The sequence below is a fragment of the Patagioenas fasciata genome, chromosome 2, assembly GCF_037038585.1.
Source record: "Patagioenas fasciata isolate bPatFas1 chromosome 2, bPatFas1.hap1, whole genome shotgun sequence".
NCBI lineage: Eukaryota > Metazoa > Chordata > Aves > Columbiformes > Columbidae > Patagioenas > Patagioenas fasciata.
In genome coordinates this window covers 152,286,176-152,311,575 of record NC_092521.1, presented here as the reverse complement: position 1 = coordinate 152,311,575, position 25,400 = coordinate 152,286,176, and the positions used below count along the sequence as shown (strand labels likewise).

Sequence of the window (25,400 nt, the reverse complement as noted above, 5' to 3'; positions counted from 1 at the left end):
CTGTGTTTGTGCAGTGTGTGAAAACAGCCATGACTAAGTCAGGAAACGTTCCCCTCCTCCGCACTGCTGTCCCGCGGGTCGTCCAGGTGAGCCCTGGTGTGCAGGGGCATTTCTCAGATTCGTCTTTATTCATTGATAACACTGGAAGGCAAAACTATGATGAGTGGGTTACACAGGCAGTTCTGAGCATAAAGCACAACTATTACGAGCAGAAATAAAGTTTTTATAGCCATAGTATGTAACGTGGCCTGTTTTAATGTAGGAAAAACAATTTATCAATTCTTAGTAATAGTTTAGTACAGTTTTAGCCACAGACTCAGGTAAGGTACGCTGCAGTTAACATGAAGTCGAACAGTAAACTTCTTGTATCATTTTTCCAAACTGCATGAGTCAGTTCTGAATGGAAAAGAACTCATGTTTTAATAGGATGGTAACAGAGCAACATATTTTGTATATTCTTTTCATAGGCAAGTACCATTTCTGGCTTATTCACACATTGCTATAATACGATGTCAACTTCTTTGCAGTTTTACATAGCAAATGGCTTTTTTAGTCTAGTGAATTAAAATTATGGTAAGATTAACCAAATAACTTTTTTTTTGTTTTTTTGTAAGGGTGCTACTATTAAAAGGGATGAACAGAGTGGTGCAATTGTGGTGGCCAGGATAATGCGTGGAGGAGCTGCAGATAGAAGTGGTAAGGTTTTGATCTTTTCCACTAGTTATTCAAGTTCTATAGCTCAGAAGAAGATGAGGTAAAATGGAAGCAGATTCTACACACAAAATACATCGCTATCACAAACAAAAGTATTTGGGGTTTGGACAGCTTTCCAGAGTGATATTTCAACACTGGTGAAGATATTCATGCTGATTCTTTTTTCCCCAATTCACTTGCAACTGGGCATCTTTGAGTTAGCAGATACAGGGTTTTTTTAATATATATAGTGGTTTGTTTCCATGTGAAGATACGCACTTGGAAATGAAAGGATATGCCAAGCTTACAACCCGCTGAGGAACTTAGGATGGCTGAATGATTTTATATTAGTACATCCATTTGGAGTTTCAGCTGGTAATTCTCAAAATACCAGCACATCCTAGACTGCTATTGCTAGTTTGGGGTGCTCAGAATCTGCAAGAGCTCAAGCAAGAGGTCCTGAATTTTACTTTGAAGTGCCTCTCTGCATTGAGGAAAATCTAGGACAGCCGTGTTTCACACTTCCATGGGGTAATGGAGTAAATCTAGATATATATTGTAAAATTAGGAAACATTTGTGCCGCAAATTAGCACTCACAGCCTAAGTGATCTTTGCAGTACTTGCAGCTGTGTAGCAATAAGAAAGTATTATGAGTAGGAAAAGAGTTGGCACAGACATTTTTCAAACATCTGCGTAGAAGTCTGGAAAAGTCACAGAGAAATTGTTCTTATTTTCGGGAGGAAGGACGGGAGGTGGGTAAATCAACCATCTCAAACTTATCTGTGAGGACAGGAGCTGTTGTTATGTTCACCATATATTCCTGCTTTTAAGTTATAGCTTAAAGTGGATAAGCAATGGAGAAAAAAGCTGCATGTTAATGGCATCTTTTGTATAATATGTAGCTACTGTTGAACAATTCCTCTTTGCCTTCTGTAGGTCTTATTCATGTTGGTGATGAGCTGAGGGAAGTCAATGGGATTCCTGTAGATGATAAAAAACCTGAAGAAATAATACATATTTTGGTAAATACCAAACATTTTTTAATTAATTTAGGGGAGTCAAGAAAAAGTAATTAGACTTGTGTTTTCTTAGAAAAAAGTATATTCTACAATAATGCTTTTTCTTCCAGTGACACCTCTATTTCCTTTCTCTTAAAGAATGATTATCCATGCATTACGTATATATATGCAATTTCAGATTACTTGCAAAGAGTTTATGATGGTAATATGACTATAAATATGTTGCAGAATATTGCAGTCCTCGGTGTACAATCTACAGTTTTTCAGGCACACCATGATCTGTTGAATTAAAACTTTTAAATGTATTCATAATTATTAATAACACATTAACTCCATGTGAAAATTACTTCAAAATACATGTATTTGATAGAATAAACAAAGTGGTATATTAAGATTATATTTAGTATTGATTTGCAGTGTATAGCCATTTATATGATTGTTTGTAGTCCTCTGAACTACAGATTTTCTGAAGCCATCCTAATTATTCACTTATAGAGCCCTATTGCACATTAAGTAATTTAGAATTTGTCTGAAATATTTGATATTTTTACAGCAAAGAAACCTGTGAGGGTCATGACAGCTCTATATTCATGGTGTAGGCATTTCTGTGTGCATAAATACCTTGCTGTCCTGCTGAATTGAGTGGCTGTCTCACAGCTTTGGTTCAATAACTGTGATGATTCATTTCAAGTGTTAGCCCGCTGATATTTATACTTGCTTTGTGGTTTTATGTTCCCTACAGAAACACATTTTCCTTTAGAAATTAATATTTAAAAATCTCTAGAAGCACAATAGCCCTAGAAAAGGTGTGAACAATTTCCCCATTTACCTCCTCGAGGTGCAATATAAACATCAAAAGCTAGTTAGGGCTTGTTTCAGAAGTAACGGAATTATTGATTCCAGCCCTACGGCTGGTGCAATAAGAACTTGGCTGCTGCTTGTCCAGCAGCGCGCTCTGGGGCGCAGACGTGCCGGCAGAACTATGTCTCACTCGGTACTGGACGGGCCTGTTTCCATTTTGCTTGAATCGCTGGCTGTCTGTGGCGCTCTCCCGGTCTTATGGAACTTGTCGGCTGCGTGCAACAGCAGCAGAGGCTCCAGCTGATTAGCACTTCCTTCAACAGCAAAATGTCACCGAGGCAGTGGGAATATATTGTGGTTAATAAGTAAAATGCAGCCAGACACACTTTAAGTGGGATATAGGGAAAGATGAATGGATGAGGTGGCTGATGATGGCTAACTTGTTTCAAGATTTATAGTGGAGGGCTTTTTTTCCATTAAGTACACGTAGTCTATTCAAATATGTTTTTCTTTTCAAGTATCTTAAAGTTGCCAAAAGAATAAATCCCCCCCAATAGTTTTATATGATAAATATGGCATAAGCCTATTTGAATTTTTCTTTTTTTCAGTTTTCTTTTTTTTTTTTTTAATGAAATGTTAGTTGGATTTTTCGAGGGATGTCCAAACTGTGCCAGGAGTCCTGTGGTTGCTTCTAATATGCATATATTTTTGCTATAGTATTTGCTTCTGCTTTCAGTGCAGAAGTGGGACCTCTGAAACATGCAGGTCCCAGTTTTTAACACTCCATCTCTGGCCACCAGTGAAGCAAATAAAACCAAGCATTTCAAGCAGGTATTTTATTCTTTGCAATGCAAAGTTTGGAATGGTGAAGCTGTCAAATTCCATGGATCATGCTTGGGAGAGGAGAGATTCATTAAATTTCAGTATTTTTAAATTAATTTGAGTTTCTTTTCCTTTTAATATTTCTTTGAAATGTACAGCTTAATTCTCATTTTCTTTTTAATTATTTCTCATTTTCTTTTCAAATGTTCACCAGGCTCAGTCTCAAGGAGCAATTACATTTAAAATTATACCTAGTGTAAAGGAAGAAATGCCAGTAAAGGAAGGCAAGGTAGGCAAGACTATTTCAGAAGCTATTGCAGTAATTGTTATGCTGAAAATATATATTGTTTGCTTGGATGACAGAACCAAGAATGTGATTGCACCTCCAGATTTGGTTTTTCTAATGCAACAATGTGTAGTGCACACTAAATTTAAAAGAGGGTGAAACATGGTTCTTAAGCCCTAACTGTATAGGCGTGAAGTTGACATAAGGTACTTTTCAGTCTTCTTCGAGGACCTGGCTTAGTTCCAAGTGCTCCTTTTCTTCCATCCTACACTGGGCGGAAGACACTTGATAGCACGGTGGTTTTAAAATATCCTCCCTTCTGTTCCCCATATGGGCACACTGTTCACCTGCAAAGTCCTGTTTGCCTTTGGGAATTGGATCTTATAACCTTCCCTGCATTGGGATTGCAGTTGGAGTAGCAATGAATTTAATATTTCCATATGAGCTTCTAATGTTAGATGTTTATAAGGATGTTTTACAGCAGTAAATGTTTATTGCTTTATGTTATTTAATTTGAAGTTTTTGAACAGTAAAAGCAAAAATAGGAGATACCTTTGGATTGCATTTAATATTTTTTATTCTAAAGATAAAACATGGTTTATTTCAGATGTTTATCAGAGCCCTATTTGACTATGATCCCAAAGAGGATAAAGCAATTCCTTGTAAAGAAGCTGGCCTTGCTTTCAGAAAAGGAGATGTCCTTCAGATCATGAGCCAGGATGATGCAACCTGGTGGCAGGCCAAACACGAAGGTGATGCCAATCCCAGAGCTGGCTTGATCCCTTCAAAGCATTTCCAGGAGAGGTGGGCTACTGAGAAGTGTAGTTTCATTATTTTTTGTAGTAAGAGAAGACACGTATTTACCGAGTTGTTAAGTTAGCATGATTGTCATATGTAATGCTCATAGATTACGCGGCTATGATAAACCTGCATTTGCAGCAAGACAACTGAACTTGGAAACCTGTTGCTGGAATACTTTGGATTTCCTTATTTGTCTGGCTAGAATTAATAATGACAAAAACTGATAGGATGACACTGATCCAGACTGAAAGGAAAAACATATGGAAAACAGCACATCAGTATCTGTGTTCACACTGATGTACTATGCAGGAATAAGAACTGCAGCAGGTTTTGGAGAGCTTTCAAAAATTGGAAGCTGAGGATTTATTTTTTTAGATTGTAAATAGATTGCATCATTTTAAGTTAATTTCTTCTAAAGTCTTTGGGATATTTTGCTGTTGTCTCATGATGTTAAATGTTTACTAATCCTAAACTTGTGGTGAAAACTGAGGACTTTGTGTCTTTCCCTCACCACCTCCCATTTTACAGGAGATTTGCACTAAGAAGACCAGAAGTACAGATTCAGCCACTGAAAATTTCCAACAGAAAATCATGTAAGTCTGTTAACCTGGGATAAAAATCATACTCCTGATCTCTAACCTTATAAAATAGCGGTTTGTTTCAGCCCTGTGACTACAGGATGCATTTTTCCTGAGCTAAATAGCTTCTTCATCACATTGTATCAGTAGGAAAATAAATATAATAGCTGACATTAAAAGCTTTAAAAGCAGCTAACAGTTTTTCCCAACCCTCTGACTTAGTTTTTGAAGCACCAAGCCCAATTAATGTTTTGATATGTAATTTTTCAAAAGTTGAGGAGTGTTCTTTTCCTGTTGAAGTAGTACAGGATTGGCTCAACGGTTTATATAACTTGGACTGCATCAATACAGTGAAATTTATATTGAGACTGAGATAAAAGGTCAGATAGTCTCCCCTTCTCTCCCTCATACAGTTGGTGATTTTGTGTGTCGTATGAAGCAGCATAGATTTTTTTAAGTCAGGACATTCAGTTCTTTGACAGGCTTTCACAGAACCACTTACTCTTTTTTAAACAAATTCGTTCTTAATAGTCTCTGCTTTTAAATACAGTAGTTGCACAATATAAGAAAAATAAGCTCAAAGAAAGCGCGTACATCGAAACAGTATTTTCTTTCCACTGGAATTTACATCAACATCTGTTTTAAGTATTATTGCATATTTTACTTGACCTGTTATTTCTTTCAGTTGTACAGACTCATAACCAAGTGAGTACAATGTAAGGAACTATCATGCTTCAGTAGGATCTAAATCTTAAATACAAACATGTTTGTGAGTTTAACTAGAAATATTCAGAAAGTGGTCTAAAATTTCCAAGCATCTTTCATTCTCTCACATTAAACCAGAAAGTATGGGTACTATGGCAAACAGTGGATGCTGGCACACTCAATTCAGAACTAAATGCTTTTAACTTTAAAAATTCTCACCAAGGTTTCTGTTGCAATTTTCCTAACTCCTTGCTGTGGCTTTTGCGTTTTGAAGTTTAACAATTACTTTTATTTTTCTAATAATCTTTCATTCCATTTTACTATTTGACTGTGTGCCTGAATGCTATTGTTAACTCCAAAGCCTTTGATTAGCTTTGTAGTTACAATAACAGATTACATGGTTGTGCTATAGCTTTTCTAATTTACATAGATCATGGAAACAAAGAAGAGCTCCTTCAGTTTGTAGTAAACCTGTTGTTTCTATAGGTTCTAGGTCAAGTTGCTCTGCCTCAGTTTTGGCAAAGTGTCTGATCCCAGGGTATAGCTATTTCTCCCTGTCCACTGTTCTTGAATCTGGATAATCCCCTCAACAAGAGCCTTCAGTGAAGGTGGCACTGGTGCTTTTGAAGGGGTAAATCATCTTCTGCAGCAGCACTGCATGATTCCTTTCAGAATGGAGTGCATCTTTTTAGTGATCTTCAAGTGAAAGGTTTTACAAGATGCATCTTGCCTTTCCAAATAGGCAGTCTGAACTTGATTCGGAATTGCCAAAATTACAACCCAAAGAAGCGCAATATGATGTCGGCTGTTGTTGTCTCTGCTGTCTCCACTGTCTTTGCCTCAATTAGCTTAAACAAGGGAGAAATATTCCTCTTCTTCCACTTTACTTTACAACATGACAGAGCCTTAGGGTCAAGCAGTATGCCTACTGTCACTGTCTTTTATACTTTCTTTAGAGAAAACAAGGTCCAACTAAACACCATCTTGAAGGCAGTGGTGTGTCTTGAAGGAGGGAAGACTGCAGAGTAATGTAGGATTGTCATGTTCTCTCTTCCTCATTTCTTGGGACAATCTGCTGCTACATCTGCCAGTTTTCCACGGGAAGAGGGGAAGTGCTGTTCTGAGTAGAGGTCCATCCCTTCATTTGAACACTAAACATGCATTTAGTGCTGCAAGGGAATTCAGATCCTTCATAGAGGTGGCCATTTTAAGGACCAGAATTCAGCTACAGAAAAAAGTGTGTGACTAGGGTGTTGCTTGACCTGCTCTCAGGAAAACCTTCCACTTGCCTGGCTTATCAACAAGATTCCACGTAAGCTGGGAAACTCTGCACCCTTGTGATCTTTCTAAAGTTAGGCATATTTTTCATGTTGCCAAGCACAGCCGTGAGGCTGTGAGATGTGGAGACCGTGTCGGTATTTGTGTAGAGCGATCACCTTACCAAACCTGGGAGATGCTGGAAAATCGTGCATTACTCAGCTGAGCAAACGGCATATTGCCGGTAGCAGAAACAAGTAAGGAAGGTGACACAGGGAACGGAGAATTGGAAAGGACTGCTGGGTCTGGTTTTTTAAACCCTTTTATGTATTGTGGGCTATGCCTCACTGATTATTATCCTCTAAAGTTGTATTTAACAAGATCCCCTGTAAGGAGGTGGGAAATTGATAATGCTTGATTTCTTCTGATTCTTTTTTAATCCTGTACTACGGGATTTCAGCTTAATATAGCGTTCTCCAATGTTTGGAAGGGTAGCTGTGTGGGGAAAATGGTGTTCTATAGATCTTCCTTAACTAGCTGTCTATTGAGAGGTTTCTTCCTATTGCAATTGATCCCATCAAGTTGTATGACCTGAATTCCATTAGCAGTTTGGAGGGAAAGGGCAATTTGCCAGCTGAAAATCTCATAGCCTTCCAAAGATGAAAACCTTGACTTCAACAGAGCTGCCAGTAAAAGTCCCTTTCCTGATGGATGGGGAGCTGCACTAGGAAACTTTCTTGAGACATGGTAAGTAACACTGGATGTCAGCCTGCTCTGCTCAGTCACCTCATGCCACAGATCCCATGTTTTGTAATGAGGAAGAAACCTGGGTACATACCTTTGTTTTTAATAGGGAGAATCAAGGAGAAATATTCTATTTTCTTGGATACCAAGAAAAGGTGAGTCAGCTCTGGTTTCTTAGGTGTGCTTCCACAATAGTAGTGTCCTTTTAATTGAAAAATAATCTAAAAATTAGTTAAAATCTTATAACATACAAGAAGTATCCTACAACTTCTTTTTTTCCCCTCTCAAGCCAGTTCTGGAAGTAGGAAAGATTGTTGTATTTGTCTAGAAAGCAAGCTCTCTGGAACACAGTCAGTAACTGTATTCACAGTAACATTAATGTCCATCAGGATTTGGTGTGATAATCAAGTGTGTTTCAAAACCTGTGAGGAGCTAGATTGAATTACTTTTGGAAAGTGTTCTTTCTGTTTCCGATTTTGAATGTTTTATACTTTTCAGCATAGCAGTGCATGTTGTTCAGAGTTGTTAATCTGTACACATATTTGTGTATCATAAATTTGGAAGCAAAACAAGTGGCCTTTTTTGATACATAGAAGCTGACCATGCTTGTTATGTATGCACATGTGAAGGAAAGGGAGGAATCTTTTCCAAGGAACCTTTTCAGAAAGAATTGTTTACATTGAAAACAACAGAAACCCAACCTAATTTGAGACTATTAAAAGGATCAGCTTATAATGGAAATGCCAAATCTTAGTTTCGCTTTAATAGCCAAGTCAACTTGTTTCATTGTGTCTATGTGTAAAGCGAGTATAAGTAATAGTAAATACTTTAGCTTTGTGGAAGATACATACGTACACCTCTCCAAGAATTTAGCTATTTTATTGAAAGAGATAAGAGATTGTTTCTCACATTGCACCAGTCAAAGTGAAAAATATTTAACATATGGACACTGGAGGAAGGGACAAAACAGTATACATTAAACATTGAAAGGTAAGTGAAATCACGCTTCTTCATTTGCAAGTGAAGAGAGTGCATAGTTTGGTGGTATCTGGGTGTAAGGTGGTAGAAAATTGATAATATATATGGAACCTACATTGACAAGAGAGGATTTTACATTGAGAGGAAGACCCAGAAAAAGAAGGAATAAAGAAATAAAGGAAAAAACAGGGAAGAGAAATTTCATGTTGAGGATGAAGAAAAGGAGAAAGTATTGCAACGAGAGCAGTGAGAGAACAGATGGGCAAAAGCTGCCCATAAACCCCCTTAGGCAAAATCCCACAGAAGATGGGCTTTGAAATTATTAAATTAGCACAATTAACAGTATTATGCAAGAGCGTTACTTTAGTCAGTATTTGCACTATAGTTGTTTCTTGATTCCTTTTAAATCAAACACTAACATATTTGTTTTGTTAAAGACTTTGAAATTGTGAATGGAAAAATTACTGATATAAACTCTGGCCTGTTTTGGGTTTTTATGACTGGTAGAAAACCTCAATAAGTTCGCTGTTAAGATTTGGTAATTTTTAAAAGCATGAGATAGGTAACAGCTACACGTGCAGACCTGCCGACAAGATTGATGTTCCCAGGCTCTGAGTTAGTGCAGAGATGATGGAGGGATACCACACTTCTCAAGCCTTTTCAGCATTGTTTTTAATACTTAACAGTGATGATGTTTCGGCAAAAAACAGTGTTGCTCGTGGATTAATACTATGGGAAAATTATACTGGGGAAAAAATTATAAGAAAAAGCAGCATGGAAAAGAAAATAGGAACATGGAATGCAAGTAAAGGAACAGAGATGCATGGGAGGGTGTGAGCAGGACTAACCCTCTGTGTGGTGGACGGTGGTGTGCAGTGTCCCTCGCACGGGGGGTGCAGAGGGGCGTGCAGGAGTGCTGTGCCTGGCTGCCTGCAGCCAGCCTCGCTGTGTCTGAAACTGCTCACCTGCTGTTCCTCAGTAACCCTGAGCAGCGCTCCTGGCTTTAGGAGGTCAGCTTAGCTTGGGCGCAAATTTGCAGCTGGAATTGGCTCTGTAAGTTCTCCTGTCACCGCATCCCACCTAATTGGGAGTGACATGAGACTCAGCATGGGCAAGAGTTCATTTGTTTAATAGTTCCCAGCCTGTTAGCTTTGAACACAAAGACTACTACTCTGACTGTAATACTCACTGCCAACAAACATGGTCATTCTTGCATTTGTAGATTACTTTGACTTGTAGATAAAACACTGATCACCTATTGTTTTGAGGGAAAAAAGTAAATTTCTTTGACTAACAACCAAATAACTTACTGTTCTGCACTTATTATAAACTACAATAATTGACCAAGACACAACATGCCTTCAGCATGGTTTTGCTTCCACAGTGGTTACTGTGTTTATTCTTATGATATATATGTGTTGTCTCTGGTATGAAAATTGCTGGTAACTTTATATTTTATACTAGTGTAGCCTGTAACTTCTGTTAACTTGTGTCATGCATGCATATGCTTATGTGTATATTCATACCCTGTGTGTATAGTTATATATAATTATGTATATGTACGTAGCATATATGACAGAGCTGTTCAGAGATGTCTTTTCACTGAAAATGCATTTGTTCTGTATATTTAATGCTAAATGTAAATACTTACTGTGGCAAAGCCATCATCGTATAGTTTTTCTAGGTCTTAAACCCCATTTTACTTTCCATTTTGATTTACCGTATGTGATTGGCATTGTATGAGCAAGAGGAAATATTTAACTGCAGCCAAATGTTGTTCATTCAACTGAGATGTAACCCAGTTTATCCATAGATGAGTGTCTTGTGAATTGAAGATCATGTTCTGCCAACAAAACAATTTAAACAGGCTAAAAGAATAAATGCTTTGTTCCACTTGTATTTGAAGAGCAAACATTTAGGATAAATGTAGAGTAGGACTCTTTTGCCATGTTATAATTGCTGCACAATCTTAACTCTGCCTTTCTTCTCAGTATTTTTCTGTGTTCATATTTAAAACTTGATTGCCCACCTGCAGGTTGTTAAAAGTAAGAACAAAAAAATAAACTAGACCCATAGAGTTAAATTAGAACATTAGCATCTCTGTTCAGAAGTCTCCTGTCTTTACAAATATTAACTTCTTGCTACTACAGAGAAACTAAGGAAACCTGAAGCTGGATGACATTTGAGTCAAGGTCACATGAGACAGAAGTGGAAATGGATCTCATAAACTCTTGCTCTGTCCTTCTCTGCAAGACTATCCTTCTTCATTTTCCAGATTATCTTGCTAGACCTACTGTTATCTGATGATGTTATGAGAGATTAACTTAGGTCACTGTAAATCTTCTATAACATGAATGTATATGTATAGTTCAATCTACAAAGTCATAGGATAAAAAACTGCAAAACAGTATAAATGTCAATTGCTGTGTGGGACTGTCACTAAAAGATCAGGAGTGTTTAATAGATTCACTGTAATGCAGATCATCGTACCTCACAGTTTCTTGTTTACTAGAGTGAAATAGAATTTAAGCAATAATGTAACTTATTTGTGATAAAAAACTAGAACAGAGCTGCTGGATCTAATTTTAGACTGAGAAACATGTAAGAAAGATTCATTGATGAAAACACTGTTGAAAGACAGCAAAAATTTAAAAAATTAATCTGGTGCTGGGCTGTTCCAAAGAGTTGAGGAAGTTCCCAGAGTAGCACTGGTTTTGGGCTTCGTAAGTAATATAAGTTAGGTGAGGCCCCCAAAACCAAACCTGAGTATATTTCTATTAAAATACATACAAAAAATACAGTGTATGTAATACTGTTTTGCATTGTTATAGTATAGCATACTGGCTACATTGAAGTCTTTCTGAAATTAATAAAACACCTGCTTCCTAAGCTTCCATTGCACTTGTGTTTGCTATTTCTTTTTTCCCCATTTATATCTTGGTTACACTTCGTTGTTGTTTCTTGAGCCTGTTCCATGATTGTTTCCTTTATAACTTACTCTCCCTTCTTATCACACTGCATTTAATTGATATTATTTCTTCTTTTCTCAGTGTCTCAGTGTTTTATTTGCTCTGTGTTACCTTTTTTTCCATTTTGTCACTGCTTTTATTTTCCTGCTTCCCATCAGATTTCCTCCTCTTAAGTCTCTGTCCACCTTTAGTCTCGAATTTGTTCTTTTCAGATGAACACCTCTATTTCCTTTCTCGTCCTGCTTCAATTTAGTGAAACTAGATTAGCCTCAGAAGATCTATCCCAGTTGTTAGTGTCTCCAAACTTCGAAATTCTAGGGTGTGTTATGACACAAGGGGTAATGGTTTTAAACTAAAAGAGAGGAGATTCAGGATAGATTTGAGGAAGAAACTTTTTACAATGAGGGTGGTGAAACACTGGTCCAGATTGCCCAGAGAGGTGGTAGATGCCCCATCCCTGGAGACACTGAAGGCCAGGCTGGATGGGGCTCTGAGCAACCTGATCTGGTTGAAGATGTCCCTGCTCATTGCAGGGAGGTTGGACTAGATGACCTCTGAAGGTCCCTTCCAGCCCAAACTATTCTATGATTCTATGAAAGTTCCCTGGCAAATAACCTCTGGCTTTACTAAGGACAGGCAGTAGCCCTGGTAAAATTCCTGGTAAAGTGCAAATTGGGAGCTACAAGTTGATGACTATTTCGTAGCTGCATGAAGCTGTGAAGACCCATTGATTTCCTGGATCTTTTCATTATAGACTGTTACGTTCAACCGTGGAGCAACCCAAGAAAGCCAAGAGGAGTATTAAGAAGGAAGATTTTTCAACAAAAAATTCAGAACTCCTTCACTCTGTGTTTTGGCTTGTGCTCTCTGACATCAGCTGGTGCACTTGGGAATCTTAATGTCTTTAATGTATACCATGGATGGACAAGACCATCCCCTTCCCTAGCAGGGGTAGCCCAGAGGCCTGCATTCCCTCCAGATGTTCTCAGTCCTGCTGCTGTAGCTCCACCATCTCCACTCTTGCACGTCTCCAAAGGTCAGGCTGAGTGAGTGTAAACCTGTCTGTACATAGAGACCTCTTTTTTTCCTGGCCCAGTCTTTGATGTTCTTAAATTACGACTTCTCTGTTTCCAGTGATAAAATACCAAACAGAATACTTTGAAATGCACAACTACTAGTAAAATCAAATAACTTTGTGGAATTCAGGAGACTTTTTAGATGTATTGATGTGAACTGGCTTTGAGCATTAGTGACTTCTTCTCAGGGGATACATTGCAGCCTATTAAAAGCCATGGAAATACAGAAAAACTTGTCGTACATATCAGAAAGTGTAAGAGGTCTCTCAGCACAGAGGAGAAAGAAATAGTACCTGTAAGCCAACCTGCCATTCTGAGTCCAGCTTTGGGGCATTTGTCACTTCAAGAACTTGGAGCTTTTAAGGTCAGCAAAGGGAAAAGGATCCAGCAATTTCGCTCTCAACTCACAGAACTGTCGGCACTCTTCTAAGGCACCAGATGTGGTCAACCAAACAGTGCTCACCTTAGAGGACTTTCCAGCCTACAAAAACTGTACAGTCATCTTGAGTGTAGAAATAACCTTCAAATAGGCTTCATAGAAGTCTTCCAAACTAATATTTTAAAACACAAGTCCTCAGGAGAAAAAAGTACCAAGAAAGAATTCTGCAAAACAGTATTCTTCCCCTGGCAGAAGAGACTCTTGTATCCAGTTCGTAACATGAAATGGAAAAAGCTCTTCCATGTAGTCAGGCAGGAGGGTTTTGACCTCCCCTTTGTTTGGTACATAAGTTACACGTGAAAGATTGTAAAATATCTCTTGAATAATTTCTTTGCATTCCACAGAAAGACATGCTTCATGGAAACTCTTTGAAATATTTGTATTTTAGGCGTATTTATCCATATTCGAAAGGAAATTTGAGTGAGATGTAGATTGTAAAATATCTATATAAATCTAGGCCTTAGTATATAATATCTTTGTGAACAAAAATTCGTTATATTTATCTTGTTTTCTGTAAAAGGCCAATGAGGATTGTAAAAATGTTTGTTTTCCATTATCAAGGAGGCCGAAATTTATTAACTTACTGTAGGTAATCAGAAAATCTGAAGTGCACCTATTGTATTAGGATACTGTCAGAGGAAAAATGAGTATGTAAATTCTTTCAGTGTTTTTTTCAGGTACCACTATAGGCATTCAAAAAATACAAAAACCTCTTGAAAACCCAGCTCCTAGGGCAGTAGCAGTTGTTACTATAAGTGCAGAAAAATACTGAGATCACGTTCATGGTAGTGATTCTTAGAAATTCAAGATTAAGGCCAATTAAGTGGAATTATCAAACTTTGTATTTGATACAAACGAGCTCTTCCATGACAACTGGCTAAGGTCATTGCTAGCAAATAAGCAGTGAAAAAATCTCATGCCGGAAATTTCAAGTCTATATAATATTTCAGTGTCTTTTTAGGTTCTTTTCTAACTGAGTGTAGTTAAACATGTAAGTTAAACACAGTGCTGGTATATTGGTCTATGCTTCAGTGTAATAGGTACTATCAAGAGGATTTTAGAGTAGCTTACATAGCTAAATTTTTTCCTATTTATGAAGTATTAAACAATAATACTTTGTTTTTTGGCTGTTCTAAGATGAGGAAGCGGTTGAGTGTGGTAGGTGCATTTTTCTTCTTCAATTTAACTTTTCTTTCTTAAGTTATGTTTTCACTCCATTTAATGATTTCCTTTCCTATTTTTCCTTTGTGCTTCTCAGAGGAAATTGAAGGTACATGTACAAAAGTTTCCCTGCATAACCCAGTAATTTTATTTAGAGAACATGTGTTTAAAATTAAATTGAATATAGTCGAACGTTTCTAAGAGATGTTACATATAATGTTTTCATATTGCCACGAAATACATTGAATCATCTTTTAAAGTAGATAAAAATACCAGAATATTGGTGGTTGTTTCGTATAAAGATCAGTAATTTGAACTATTGTTTCAAACTGCTTTCTCTCTCTTGATCTTTGGGAAGATATGTGTAGGAAAGTAGTGGGCTGGGATGGAAGGAGATGGTTCGGACTTAATTACGTTGGCCATGAGAGGCCTTGCATTTCTAATTAATAGTGACAGAGTATTTCTCTGAGATGGCAGAAAGTTCATCCACGTTGTATCGTCTTTATTGTTTTCTCTCTGAGCGTAGCCGGTTCCTGTGATGCTTGCAGCATATGTTAAAGTCATAGCAGCTGATCTCTTGTACTTTTTTTAAACTTAAGAGGCCTTTGTTTATAAAGGCATTAGAAATTGTAGCTTGTATTTTTGATCAAAGGGCCTGTGGCATGAAAAAATATACTTTATAGCTATTTTATATCAAGTGAGAGGATGTGTTTTTGATCAAAAACCTTTCTGTCTAATCCAGTGAGCCAAAACTTAAAGCTAAAGTCTGATAATGTATAATTTACAAAAAAAGCTTGATTTACATCAAACACATTTTGCTTTCTTTTAAGTGGCATCATATTTTCTATTAACTGATAAAGTGTGAATAATACAGTGTTAGCATTCTTTTTAGAATGTTTGCTGTCATCACAATTTTCGCTTGAAAAGGTAAAAACATCACTGTGCATGCTGCAAAATTCCAGAATAATCTCCAGCTAAAATATAAAACAATAGATGTTGTTTTATGTTTTTAAGAAAATGGCTTATTGAAGGCTTTTTAATGCTATGCTTTGTACAATTGTCATTTTTAAAGTAATTTCTTCTGTGGTTTTTGCTGGGCTTCTAACTATTCTGCTTTATTTCTTGGCTCTTATTCTGTATGCTTTTACCCTTCGTCCAGAAGATGCTGAATGTGCTGGTCACAACAGTGGATCCTACCTAGGTGAGCAATTGGTTACAACAGACAATTTCTTCCTTTCTTTCAGCTTCTTTTCCCTGGAACTACTGTGTCCACTGTGCTTTTGGGGGTAATCTGCATATAAATGTCCTTACTCTGCATGAGAAAAGCATGAATATTAAGGTTTCAGAAATGGCTCATTGGATTTGACATAAAGGATTTATGTAGTGTCTGCCTTTATCTGGTTCAACATAAGCTAATAAAATACTGGTTTGATTTTTAAGTCAATAAAAAATATTTATGAATTGGGGAAAAATACTGACTTTTAAAGTACATTAGGTAAGAAATGTGTCTAATGAAGCAAGAAGGTTACTCTGTTGTGAAAAGATTGACTAAGTTTTTAAAGACACACTTTCAAGGTTTTATCCAAGTTTTGCTTACACTTGGTTTGTAGATGTCTGTCTAATAATTTGGGGAGGATTCAATGAGAATACAGAACAGATTTGCAGGCACCGGTTCTTTTTCCACGTTGCAAAATAAAATAAGTCCTAATAACTCAATAGCTTAGATTTAGCTTTAAAGCTAGTCTGAGCTCAATGTATCATTGTCAGGAGGGGAAGGAGTCCTTTGGCTTCAGCGTCAAGATTCCAATTTTCAAACAAAAGTAACATTTAAAAAAGGTGAATGTTCCATGATATGTTTCAGCTTTTTAATTTGTGCCATTTTAAAAGCTATGTAAAAATATTTTAGTTGAAACTGTCCAGAATTCCTGCCAGCTGAAGGCTGGCTGGAGCGGATTTTGTGGCAACCAGCCCTTTTCCCAAGGCTTTCATCCTTCTACTACGAGAGTGGGAAGAAACTTGTCAAAGGGCTTTAGTACATCCAGGCCACTGGGCGCACTGAAACATCCTAGGCCAGTACGGTATATTAAAGATGGTTTTCATATTGCTCTATACTGTTTTTAAATGTGGTATATAAATAACATCAGGAACACACAAAGCATGCAATTGAAAGAACTTTAACCTCTTTCCAAAACCTTAATGGGGTATAATTTCATCATGTACTTGCAGAACTAAGGGTCATCTGATCATGCTGAAAATAAACTTCTTACCTTGGTTAGATAATCAACTAAATTAATGTTGAATTGTAATCATATTGAGAGACTGAAGTATACTTGGAAAATTATAGTTTGGATTTGATTCCACATGAACTGCATCTTCTCTTTAAAACAGAAAGGACCTTCTCCCCACCCTCTCATCGTTTCTTTCTCTCCGCAAATGCAGATTGCATTAATTCTCTAGATCAAACTATCATAGTTTTGCAATCAGATCTTAGTGGGCTGATACTTTATTTGAGAATGAAGGTGGCAAAAGAGAATCCACCTTTTCTTTGTGCTGTAGCTTTTCAGTGAAACATTCTGGTCTACCATTCCAAAAAGGCTCAGTCATCTAGGAGGAGATGTCTTATGGAAGGAGCTACTGTTACTCCAGATGCAAAGAACACTCCTTGATTACTAAGTAACTAAGCATTTCTAGGCAAGTTTCTTCATCATTATAACATAAAGTCTTGATTAAATACACTACCCTGAAAACAAAACCTCAAACATTATTCCTGAAGAGCTTGTATCACACCAAGTTCAGGGTATTTTAGTGACACCTAAGTGACTGTTGATATGTTGTAAGCTGTTACAAGAGCAAGGTAGTCCGAATTAGCCCAACTGTTGATGGAGGAGTTGACCTGTATTACTTTGAATTCACAGCAGGTTGTATTCACACATATGGGCAGTTAGTATGAGGTAAGTTGAAGTACGGTAAATTGTTTGTATGTCTAAAGTCTAGAAACAGCTTTCAAACTATGGATACACTGATTACTTCCTAAAACCGAAATGACTAACTCATGTTTCATGCTGGTTTTGATAGTGTGTAATCAAATCAAGTGAGCTACAGCAATCCTAATATCAGTTCATGAATTTTCAGTTGATTTTATGGCTTTTTATGGGTTTAGGGCTCTGTATTTGTTAGCATCTTGAACTATGAACCAGGATGTTCTGTGAACGTCTGACCCTCTCTGAAAGGATATGTGCTTGAAACACACATGAGGTGGTCATGGAGAGGCAGCTTTCAGAAAGCAGAATGTCTGTACCATCTGGGGTCAGATCTTTTATGTCCAAGGTTATACTGCTATTAATTTGAACCCTCCCCTCTAAAGTGACTCTGATAATTTCATGATTTTTCACCAAATTCTAATATTTAACTCACAGTATAGTATTGTATGTTTCTGCAGTAATTTCCTGAGGAATTGCTGGGGAGAACATTAGGAGTGCACCTTTGCCAGGCTTAAATTCTAGTTACATTACTTGAACCTTTATGAACATACAGTAAATATAGATGAATATCATCTGTTTACTATTCTCAATTTTGTCTTAAAAATCCAGACATAATCTAAGTTTTTATTAACCTGTCTAAATGTGCAAGCTGGGAATCAGTCCAGAAGCAGGCAGAGCAAGAAGTCTGCTCTGTGGTTGTGCAGTTCCTCTGCAACAATAGAAATACTCTGTATAAAAACCCGCAATATTTGCGGGGGGAAAAAAATCCAGAAACATCTAGTAAAAATATTGTGTTCAAACCTAGGTAATGACCACGGTACCAAACTTACTTTTGTCAGTAATACAAATACAGAAAGTACTTGCAAATCCATTTACCCATAAACAGCATTTTTCCACTACAAGTTCTGTAAAATTAGACTAAATTCAGTGAAGACTATACATAAGTTAAACATACACTTAAGCAATTGTTTTAATGAATAAAAATGAACAAAAGTGTATGTAAGTGCTTTTTCTAGAGCCTTACTTGGAAATTTATGAAATGCATGTGAATTTAAATTCCTGTTAGTGTAATTTCTCTGAATTTGAGAAATTAACTTTATAGTTAAATGTATATACTTGGATTTAAAATCACACAGCATAGTTGTTCGCTTCTTCTTTAGAATGATATGATTAAATAAGCACAACTTTGTATGTCAGCATCCTTTTAAAATATTTTAGGGGAGACAGATTGATGCATTGTCTGTTTATAGTTTCGATTCCTATGTGAGGCCCAAGTCGATTTCTCCATGTAAATGTAAGGATGTTGTTCTGAGATGACCAAGTGCATATTGCTAGTGATTAAATGAATAATCACACTTTTCTGCTTGAATTTTTTTCATTCTTTTTCTCAGAGATGTAAGTAGTTTCTCTTGGATTGTTGTTGGGCCTTAATTAGGTTTATTAGTAGCGGCTTTTGACTTTTATTTCATGTTGAGAAGTGTTATAAAGTTTGGAGACATTTGTAGTTTGAGAACATTTGTTCTTCATATTTTCTTCCCAGTACTGTTTTTTCACCAAGCCTGTTACATTCCAGCAGTAGTTTATGGGTTTACGTGTTCAATAAGCTTCTGATCATGTAGCTGAAACCATTGAGCTGATGCAAGCTTCCCAGTGTTCAGAATTTTATGTTGCTTTAGTAACAGAATTTTCCCCTTTTATTTTATAGTCTGCATACTTGGCAACTAAAGTTAATCTCTGCTGATATCCATATTCCACAGACAGTGTAGCCTGCAGCTCCTTTCATATTCATTGAGGTTTATGTTATCAAATACTCTGGGCAAGCAATTATTTCTCCCTTTGTTCTTTATAAGAATTTATTTTTAAACTTAATCATTTTATATAAACTTTATTTTTCTATGGCATATCAGTATTGGTTTATTGTTTCTGTAGTGATTTTCACTATATATTTAATAATGCTTTATTGTTAATTTAAATATATGAAGGATTTTTTTTCATTTTTCCTAAACTTTTAAAGATGCAAACATTAGCGGAATATTTTTGCTTGTTCATAAATGGTTTTACTTGTAGCAAGCATGATGTTTTTGCAGTTCAACTTAATCTTTTTACACAGTCATAGCTGCCCAACCTATAACACAATCATAAATGCAGAGTTCAATAAAAAACATTTATTAACAGTTCTTTATAAAATAGCTTCTGAAGGTCGTAGTAAATTTAAGCCACATATGTGGGGATATATAATGGCAGATGTGAGAGACAGAGAGTCATGTTTCCAGGAATGCAGTAGCAGAATCATAAAAACTTTGGATATATTTGAAACAGTCTCATCCTTTCTGTCTGTACTGTACATTTTCCTCAGTTTTGAAAGCTACTTAAAGCAAGCTTTCTTGGCTTTCTCTATAGGGCTATTCAGCTGGGCTTTGAGGAGCACTTGAAATGACTTTCAAATTGACAATAGTCTTAAAGCGACGAAGCAGTTGGCATATCACAGGTCTTTAATATTCAGTAGTTTTACAGAGCTTCTTCCCCAGCACATTGCAGAGAAATCAGCCATACAGGAAATCTACTTCGTTATCTCTGGCTCCCATGTTCGTCTGTTCTTTTTAATTAGTATAATAGCTTTCCTGTAAAGTCTAAGTCCTAGGTGAACTTGTTGAGCCTTCTACAAGTACAAGACAATATTACTATTTTCATTTTACCAGTGAGTTTCAGTCCCAGAAATAGCAAATGTTTTAATCAAGGAAAGCTATGTTTGCAGTGGAACCGTATCAGCTGAGTCTTCGTGATGCTTTACGAGCAGTCTCTCAAAGTGACAAGGGACAACTCAGCCTTAAGACAGCACTGAAAGATTTTTATCCTTTTTGGTGGAAAAAAAAAAAAGCCAAAACAAACAAACCCCATGAAAACAACACTGTTTTTCCCTCTTTTAAGAGAAGAAAGGATGAAAATTCTTAAATAACCTACCACCAGGTAGTTTGGTAATGAAATCTGAATAAAGTGGATGGAGAAAAGAGGAACAAGTTACAAATGATCTCACTAAAACCTACCAACAGAGACTGAATTGATACAAAGATTTTGCAAAAATAATATTTTTCCTAAAGATTCTGCATTTTGATGTGTAAGCCAAGGTTAACGGGCTGTTGGTAACAGCTCTGTGAGCAACTATGGAGAGGCACAGAGCTCTTCGTATTTATGAGGTCAACACCAAACTAGACTGGGGATGATCGTTTTAGCATTGTTTGATCACTACCCTTACTCTTTAACCTGTTCCAGATATTTGGACTCTCTTTTTTATGACAAAGCTCTTTATTCTGTACACCATTTAGTAGAGAATGGTGAAGAATTCTTCTTTCTTTGTGTTTTCTTCTTTTTGTCCTTTTTTTTTCCCCGTAAAATGATTATACAGAAAAAAAATGGGAACCATTTTCAGCTTGCTTTTAGGGCAACTGGTTTGTTTGTTTGTTTTTAATCTTTATCTGGATCCTTTTAGATGAGGCCTCAGGAAACTTGTAGGTTGTCTGTATTGCTGATGTCACTTTTAACCTTTCTTTCTATGTGTCTATACAGTTAGGTGTAGTTATGTAGCAACAAAACATCCTCATGTCATGACGGACTTCACCCTGGGGCAGACAAGTTCTCCCTGGCCCTCTCTTGGGTGTGTAATTCACAGCTATCAGCACTCCAACAGGACTTTTCTGCCTGCTGTCCCTTCAGTGTTGGTGTTCTTCTTTTAAATAATAAAATAACATAACTCAGTTTATTTCAGTATGTGTGCATATCTCATATTTTGGTCCCTTTTCTATCCCTGCCCATGTCCTTCTCAGTCTAGACCATACTGTAGCTCTTAAAATGTCACCAGCCTTTTCTGTGGATGTTAACTCTTCTCCTTTTCCATCAATTTTCGTTTTACTTATTCATATTTTCGATACAAATGGATCGACATCACTGTGTTCTCAAATAAATTTTTCCTCCCTTTTTGTGTTTATGCGTGTGTTGTAGATTCCCATAGGTGTAGGGGCTCACATCCATAAAATAATGTGGTTAACATCCTTTGTGATCCAGGTTCTGCAAAGATTTATGCTAAGTGGAACTGTGTGTGTGCAAAATGCTAAGCCTGTAACTAAGCCTTGAAGGATTTAGCTTCAGATCTGGTTTTAAATATTTGCAGAACTGAGTCGTGAATTTGCCAGATACTACCTTTGAAGAAAATATTGTAATATGATTACTTCTCAAACACCTAAACAGAAGTGCTGTTACAAGTTTATGAAAACATACTGCTGAAAAATCTGGGGTCACCAAAAGTTTACATGTGTTTACTGTCCTATGAAATGTTCTGAGAGAAAAAAAAATATGTTGGGAAATTTCCAGTATTTCAAATGTAGTTTGTGTTTTACTTTATTACCGCGCCCCCCTGCCCCCCAAATGAAATCAGTTTTGCAGTCCTTTGCAGTCCTTTCTGTAGTTCCTTCTCCAACAAAAGTGGTGCCACAGAGATAACAGTAAAATGTAATATAATTCAATGTAAAGGATTTACTTGGAAAACTGTAAGGTAATCACTAACAGAGGAGTAAATTAGTTTTTAACATACAGCGTAGAAGGTTTTTTTGTGGTCTTCTGCTTGAAAATACCTATTATTATCTCCTTTGAAACTACTTGAAATCTATATGGAATTTCCAGTCTTCTTGATAGGCACTGTTGATGTGACACTGTTGATGCAATTGTAAATGCAAATTTAATAGGAATATTATCTTTTAATTTCGTGCTAACATATCCCAAATATGGGTACTGTGCTGTCTAAGATGTTTCATAGTGGTTTGAAATTTAACTAACAATGTTTGGTTTTACTCTTAAACATCTTCGGGAAAGGTTTTGTGCACTTTTTTATGCTATCAGCATGGAACTAAGCACAAAAAAAAAAAAGTTCAGGGAGTTAATTCTCATTAACCCTTTCAACTGCCAGATGTATTTCCATCATATGTTGTATTTGGTGTCTGCGTGCCATGGTGATTTAATGGAAATGCATTAAGTGTGTTATGAGATTCCAGATTGCATTAATTTCCTTGTGTGTATATACTAATGTATAAGAGACTCAAATTATCTAAATATGTTAACAACTTATTGTAATTATATTTTAAAGCTTGTTTTTACAACTGTTATGATTTTATTGGTAATCTTAATTTTGCATCTTAAATAGGCACCTGATATAGTATAAAACTGCAGGAAAAAACCATTCTAATGACCAGGCTTATAAGCATATAGTACGATTTTTATTCCATGCACCAATCCCTGAATGTTTGGAAGAGACTGTTTTCAAATGTATTGAGGAGACTTATTTTCTTACTTTGAAAAAACCTGTTCTTATTGCAGCTGGTTTTAGAAGAAGCTTTCGTCTTAGCAGAAAAGATAAAAAAACAAACAAATCTATGTATGAGTGCAAGAAGAGTGATCAGTATGATACAGCAGATATCCCAACATATGAAGAAGTTGCAAAATATAGACGACAACCTAATGACAAATACAGACTTGTAGTTTTGGTTGGTAAGTTGTTTTCTTTATTTTTGACCTGGTAAAACAGGGGACTGCTGATTAGTGCAATGCTTACCACAAAATCATTTAGATTGGAAGGAATCTCAGGAAGTCACCTGGTCCAGCCTCCCACTCAGCAGGATTAACAGTGAATTCAGAGCGGGTTGCTCATGACAGCTTTGGGAACCTGTCTTCCCACCATGTCTCTTCTTGTTTTTCCACCTCGCACCTCAGTCAGGATGCGGCCTCCGTCTTCTCAGCAGGTATCTGGAAGTTGCTGGTGGGTCCCCCTGAAGACATCCCTTCTCCAAGCTAGACAAACCCAGTTCCCTCAGCCTCTCCTCATAGCTCATGTGCTTCAGCTCCCAACCACCTTGGAGGCCCTCTGCTGGCTTTGCTCCAGTTTATCGACATCTTTGTTGTAGTGCAGGGCCCATTGTGGGCAGAGTATTTCTCGCACGTCTAATGAGTGCTGACTAAAGGTGAAGAACCACTTTCCTCGGTCTGTGGGCTGTGCTCCTGTTAATTACAGCCCAACTGGCTGTTCATCTTCATTGCCAGTGTGCATAGCAGACTTGTGCTTAGTCCACTGCCCACCAGGACCCATTGGTCCCATTCATCCAGGCTGTTCCCCAGCCGGTCAGTCCCCAGCCTGGAACGTTGTGGGGCTTAATCTGTCCAAGATGCAGGACTTTGTATTTGCCCTCATCAAATTTCACAAACTCCTGCGAGCCCATGCCTGTAGCATATCAAGATCCCTCTGAATGGAAGCCCTGCCCTTGAGCAAGTCACTTGCATCACCTGATTTGGCATCTGCAAACTTGATAAGGGCCCATTCTGTGTCCTCCTCCAGGTTATTAATACAGATATGAAACAGAGTATGTCCCAGGATAGACAGACACCTGAGGAACTTCACTTGTAATGAGTCACCCAGTAGCATGCAGACCAATAACCCCTTCCCTTTGAACATAATCATCTATCCAGTTTTTTACCTGTCTAGACAGTAGTCCACCTATCTAAACAGGATGTCCCATCTTGCTTGTAAGGATGCTTAGGAGGTCATGTTTGAAGTCTTGCGAAACCAAAGGGAGTTGACATTAAAATATAGCTACCGTGGTTACTACTCTGAGCCTGGCAGTCAAGCTGTACCAAAACTCAAAAGAATTAGGTTAGCATTCTGCTCTTAGAGATCAATCAACATATCTATGTGGAAAAAAAGAGGCAAAAAAGAACAGAATAAGTACCTGTGGTCAGCAAAGACAATATATAAGTAGAAGGAAACATGTAGTGTGTTAGAATAAGTAAACAGACAAGTAGAGAGAAAGGTGGATGAGAGGTGGACTTCTGTAGGCCAAGGACAGATGTAAGCATAGCTGCAGAAGACTCAAGATGTCATCAGTTTTCTGTTCTTCTATAATCTGTCACTGCCATGGCTTCCCTAGAACATTTATTAGCTAATCAAAATGCATTGCTTCCCTCTCCTGAAAAACAGAAAGTACGTTATCTTAAATTTTTCAAAGGTAACCATTGGAGTACCAAGGAGTCATGAGAAACCTTTCATACCAATGGGTAGTGTATCACGGCTTATTGTTTCTTTTGCAGTAGCAAATAGGCTGATACCTCATTAGTAGAGTTTCTTCCATTCTGAAAGCAGCAGAGCAGAGAAATATGACCCTCTATCAGGGACTGTTTTGAACTGTTGAGTTGTTGTGTTTTTATATCACTCATATCCAAGGGAACATTGAATTCAGCTTTTAATAAACAGTTTTGTCACTCTCCAGCACGAAAATTCAGCCACCTACTAGTGTGATCACTGTGAGATTGTGGGCTATATACAACAAGTAATAACATGGTTGAGTTGATTTTACAGTTACATCAACAGAGTGCAGTGCAAAAGTGTGATAAGTAGACTTTTTATAACAAATTGCATATGCCTGATCTAAGGAATACCTAGAGATTTAGTTTGATTTTTGTTGTAATAAATCAAATGAAGAAAGTGTGCTTTTTCAGTAACAAAAGCAGTTCAGGAATTTATTGCAGACTTCAGTAATTCTAATGTTTTTCTCTGGATATTAAGAGCAGCTTAAGTCTGGCCAATACCATAAAAATGTCTTGGGCAAAATGTGGAAAAACTAGCAGAGCTAAGCAATGCAGGTATAGTAGAAGCAAACACATTTAAAAAAGCTTTTTGTGTGCCAGTAGCAGCATTCAATATAATCCGTCAAATACAATTTAGATATTAGTACCAGGAAACAAAAGGACGGATAATTAATTTCTAGCTCTGATTGGTGGGGGCATTAAATGTCTGTTGTGTCATGCTAGACCTAAATGTATAATTTATTGTTGGAAGCGTTTGCTTAGGTTTCGTTTTGCCCCTTTTTAGGGGGAGTTCAACAACTTTGAAATGCAAATTTCTTTTGGCTTCATTTTAAATTGGTCTAGTCTAATTTATAGAATGCAAATTGCACACACAGTAATTTTTAGCACCCTGTAGCGTGATATGTACTAGTCTCTGGTTCGGCTAGATGTATTAGTTTGTCAAGGATTTACCTTGTCTGCAAATGTA

The 25,400-nt window shown here is 37.1% G+C and overlaps 1 protein-coding gene across 4 annotated transcripts in view; it reads left to right on the top strand.

The window, feature by feature from the left end:
* Positions 1-25,400, top strand: part of MPP7 (MAGUK p55 scaffold protein 7) — a 149,586-nt gene that overhangs the window by 110,553 nt on the left and 13,633 nt on the right. For 3 of the 4 annotated variants that reach the window (XM_071805267.1, XM_071805266.1, XM_071805265.1), the window contains 7 exons: positions 615-696; positions 1,631-1,716; positions 3,551-3,625; positions 4,230-4,426; positions 4,952-5,016; positions 15,493-15,531; positions 22,676-22,846. In XM_071805267.1, coding sequence (XP_071661368.1) covers positions 615-696; positions 1,631-1,716; positions 3,551-3,625; positions 4,230-4,426; positions 4,952-5,016; positions 15,493-15,531; positions 22,676-22,846 — 715 coding nt within the window. The remainder of the gene's footprint in view (positions 1-614; positions 697-1,630; positions 1,717-3,550; positions 3,626-4,229; positions 4,427-4,951; positions 5,017-15,492; positions 15,532-22,675; positions 22,847-25,400) is intronic. The other variant, XM_065831336.2, reaches the window with a different exon arrangement.